At 38.7% G+C, this 3,307-nt stretch overlaps 1 protein-coding gene across 1 annotated transcript; it reads right to left on the reverse strand.

Moving 5' to 3' along the window:
- Nucleotides 1-957: 957 nt before the first annotated feature.
- Nucleotides 958-1,635, reverse strand: LOC129690410 (60S ribosomal protein L10a-like). Its single transcript, XM_055626100.1, is given in 2 exon segments — nucleotides 958-1,043; nucleotides 1,046-1,635. Coding segments are annotated over 2 exon segments (651 nt in total). The 5' UTR covers nucleotides 1,611-1,635.
- Nucleotides 1,636-3,307: the final 1,672 nt, after the last annotated feature.

A 3,307-nucleotide genomic window follows, 5' to 3' on the forward strand; every position in this document is an offset into this window, starting at 1 on the left:
GATTCCCATAGAGATCAACAGTATTTTTTAAATAAAGAAAAGTTAATATCTTTTCCTGAGGAACATACAGGTAATTTCTAAAGTCATTAGGATTATGACTTCCACTCACTGTAATAAAAGATAATCTATCATATTTATCTCCTATTCATAAATAGTAGAATTATTCCTATCACACAGAGCAGTTCTCAGTAAAGGGACTCAGTGGTCAAGACTATCAACTAACAATGCAAGACTGAGGAAATGAAAGACATGTAAGTAATTGTACTAAAATGGCTATAAACGTAGTCATATATTTCAATGGTATGAGTGAATGAGATGACAAACCTGCTCCAGTTTTCAAAGAGATCTAAAGTCAAATCTAATGTTCTGTCTCTCAAATGTCATGTGATTCTGTGTTATAGCTCTCTGCCTCTCCCACTACTCATAGGAGCCATAAAAGCAATCATATGTAGACCTTTATTAAACCCTAGTAGATGTTAGATAGATGACAGGTAGATGATAGATAGATAGATAGATAGATAGATAGATATACACATATATGTATATAGGATATATGTAAAATATTGTATTCATATGCATATTTTGTTAGTCTTTTTAAGTATCTTTATACTTCTATATGTTATGTATAATCAAGCAACATGACAGTAGAACTAGAAGCAGTAAAGTGATAAATGGATCTAGATATTTCTTTTCTTTATCTCTTACATGTACACACACACACACACACACACACACACACACACACACACACAAACTTCCTGCCCACTTTTTCTGGTAGTTGCTATGAATGAATGCCAGTTATTCTAAGATTCTGTTAGGACAAGGAAATACATTAAAGAAGCTTTTCTGAGGGTAAAAATGCTGATGTGTTATTTTAAAGTTAAAAGACCTATTTTTTTTTTTTTTTTTTTTTTTTTTTTTTGGTGGCGCTAAGGTTTATTGGGGCATCCTAGCGTCCTAGTACAGGCGCTGGGGCTTGCCCATGGTGCTCTTGATGTACAGAGCCCGGACGTTTTGCCAGTTCTTCTTGAGCAAGGACACCAAAAGTTGACAGCCAGGTGGATGTTGTAGACCAGCTCATCATCCGTCATCTTCACGTGACCAACGGCCACTGCCAAACACAGCACCTTCTTCATCTGGAACTTGATTGTGGATTTCACCTCATTAACTTTGGCCACCATGTTTTCATTGTGTGTCAGCAGGGAAGGGAACTTGCCAGCCTTGTTTAGGCCTGGGCCCAGGATACGTGGGATCTGCTTAATCAGAGACTCTGAGGCCAAAAAGGCATCATACTTCTTGGCCAGCTTTTTGACCAACTTATTGTTCTTATTAAGTTTCTTCAGTGCCTCAATGTCCATGTGAGGGATATCCACGGCTTTGGCCTCATCACAGTGCAGCTGGTCCCCCAGGACGCACACTGAGAACTTGGGGCGAGGAGTGGACTTGAGCCTGACGGTGCCCGAGAAGCGTTTGTCCTTCTGAGGGTCATAGTTCTTCAGGCTGATCTGCAACTCCACCGTCTCCAGAAACTTGCGGTGTTTGCGCTGGTTCCCGTGCAGGACTTCCCGCACCGCCTCATACAGAGTGTCGCGAGAGACTTTGCTGCTCATGGCTACTCCAGCGGCGAAAACCGGAAAAGAGCAAGACCTCAATTTTTACATCTGAAATTAGACAGGGTCTTCATTTCTGTTGATGCTGCAACATGTTAATACCAACTTGGAGGCTCACAGGAGTGATGGAGGCTAAACTCAGTGTGTTAGCAGAGTTCTGTTTTGGTTTGTGCCTTTATTTGCTTCTGTGTTTCCTTTTATAGATCTGGAAATGAAACTACTTTCTGGTAATATCTTCCCCATTTTATTAATTTCTGCCTCCACCCCTCCTGCTTGGATTTCACAGACATGGAAGTGAATCAGGCCTTAGGTCACATAATCTCAAGTTAATCTAGGCTCTTCTCTTCTTTAGAAGCTTGGGGAAACCATGGAGTCTCCTTGGATAAGATCTAGTGTTTCACTGTTTCAAGCCATGCAATCCACCTGCTAATTCTGTCAGAAATGTATTGGAATATGCTACTTATTGTTCTTGCTGACTAAGACAGGCATGTCTGAAAGTCATTGCACTAACTGGAGGGTGACAAGGAAAGCACCCCCTACATACACACTTTTATTTTAAGTTTTATTTTTTTTCTTTTCTGAGAGTCTTACCCTGCCAAGCAAACTTAGAATTTACAAGTAGTTGACACCAGGTTTTGTTCTTGACCAAGGTTCTCAACCTGTGGGTTGTGACTCTCTTTCTGGCTGACTGACCCTTTCACAGTGGCCACCTAAGACTAGATACTTAAGACACAGGTATTTACAGGTAAACTGATAAAAGTAGCAAAATTACAGTTATGGAGTTGCAAGGAAAATAATTTTACAGTTGGGGCTCATTCTAACATGAGGAACTGTATTAAAGGATGGCAGCATTAGAAAGCTTGAGAACCCCACTGCAGTGAAGCTCCTTTAATGGTAGCATAAAATTTACTCAAACTGTGTTCCTTATTTTCCTGATATTGTTCTCACTTCAAATTCATGTCAATGTAAAAGTGAAAGGAAAATGCCGAGAGATCTGCTAATCAGAGGCCGTTAGCTGGGGACATTCACCATCGTCATCAGTTTAGAAAGAGTACGATCGCAAAGAACTTTGCTAAATAAATACATGCTAGCTTCCTCAGAAACTATTTATAAAACTGTGAAGTTAATTCTTCATGTTTTCATTTCTGAAAAATTACAGGTTCGGGATCATTATCCCTCTCAGATGAGCTGAGGGAAAAAATGCTGTAACTAAAATATACATTTTCATAGTTGTTATTTTTCTTTTAAATATAGCCTTCTGAGTTAGCTAACATATCACTTTCCCACACTGGTTTATCAATGGACTATGTTCCAATGAAATGAAAGCCTGGGAGTGGAGGGAAAAGGTTATTTATTTATTTATTTATTTATTTATTTATTTATTTATTTTTTAGATTCATCTTTGCTCAGTGAGTTAATTAAGCTTATTGAAAACTTACCAGTGACAAAAGATGCAAAGCATTTGGTAAATATTTGTGTCTCCATGTTAATACTTAGAGCTGCAAGGTAACTGATCCCCAATAGTAGAATTATCAGGTGATACAGCAGCCAAGAATTTGAGATGCATAATGAGGCCTGAAAACATCAGGGAAAATTTCAAATTTGAGGTGACATGAACGAAAACAGCAGAAGTGTGTTGTATATTATAAATAATCAGAGGGAAAACATGCCACCTCCAAATGTCCTGGGCTTGTCAA

The sequence above is a fragment of the Psammomys obesus genome, unplaced genomic scaffold (genome assembly GCF_907164565.1).
Source record: "Psammomys obesus unplaced genomic scaffold, mPsaObe1.curated_primary_1811, whole genome shotgun sequence".
Lineage (NCBI taxonomy): Eukaryota > Metazoa > Chordata > Mammalia > Rodentia > Muridae > Psammomys > Psammomys obesus.